The 930-nt window shown below is 47.4% G+C and overlaps 1 protein-coding gene across 1 annotated transcript in view; it reads left to right on the forward strand.

The window, feature by feature from the left end:
- Positions 1-248: 248 nt before the first annotated feature.
- The window catches only part of GABRG1 (gamma-aminobutyric acid type A receptor subunit gamma1), a 47,464-nt gene continuing 46,782 nt past the window's right edge, over positions 249-930 (forward strand). The window contains 1 exon segment of the mRNA XM_035896732.1: positions 249-424. Coding sequence (XP_035752625.1) covers positions 249-424 — 176 coding nt within the window.

Below are 930 nucleotides of genomic sequence, written 5' to 3' on the forward strand. Positions count from 1 at the left end.
ATAACTGTTGTGAGGAAAGAGGACACACTTCTCACTTCTATTTCCTTGCTTGTCTGGGGTGGAACAAGAACTGCTCAGGGTATCAGGAATAACAATATTAGCATAGCCTTTCCTGAAGACTATTTTTTTTTACATGTTGAAAGATTGTTTTTACCAAGTTTATATGTTTGTGGGCAGGGCTGCTGTTCAGAGGGAGCTGGAGAGGCTGGGGGAATGGGTCGATGGGAACGTTATAAAATTCATCAAGGATGAGTGCCAAGTCCAGCACCTGGGTGGGAAGCCCCCCTCAGAAGGACAGGCTGGGGAGCAGCTCTGCCAGAACAGACCTAGAGTTCCTGGTGGAACTGGAGCATGGCTCTTTAGCAGCAAAGGGAGCCAGCAGGCTCCTGAGCTGTGTGACCAGGCATGCGCTCAGGGGGTTGAGGTAAGTGATCAACTCCCTCTGCTCAGAACTTGTAAAACCGCATCTAGATCCAGTTTTGGGTTTAAACTGGAGGGAGCTCAGCAGAGGACTACCAAGATAGATAGTCAGGAAGGAGCACTTGCCCTGTGAAGAGAGGGCTTTTCAGCCTGGAGAAGAAATGGCTTTGGGGGACCCAACAGTAGCCCCCAGAACTTACAGGGAGGTGAGTGAGAAGACAGAGGTAGGCTCTTTGCAGTGGCGCATGGTAAGAACATGAGTAACAATGGCGATGAATTGTGACAAGGGAAGTCCCAACTAGGTATTAAGGAAAAAAATTCACTGTGAGGATAATTAAACAGTGGAACAAATTGTCCAGTGAGGTTGTGGGATCTCTGTCCATGGAGTTTTCAAAGACCCAACTGGACTAAACTCTAAGCATCCTGGTCTGAATTCAGTGTTGGCCCGTCTTTGAGTAGAACTAGACTTTCCAAGATCCCTTCTAAATTGCATGATTCTATGGAAAACAG

This window comes from Egretta garzetta, unplaced genomic scaffold, assembly GCF_000687185.1.
Source record: "Egretta garzetta isolate BGI_Z169 unplaced genomic scaffold, ASM68718v1 scaffold256, whole genome shotgun sequence".
Lineage (NCBI taxonomy): Eukaryota > Metazoa > Chordata > Aves > Pelecaniformes > Ardeidae > Egretta > Egretta garzetta.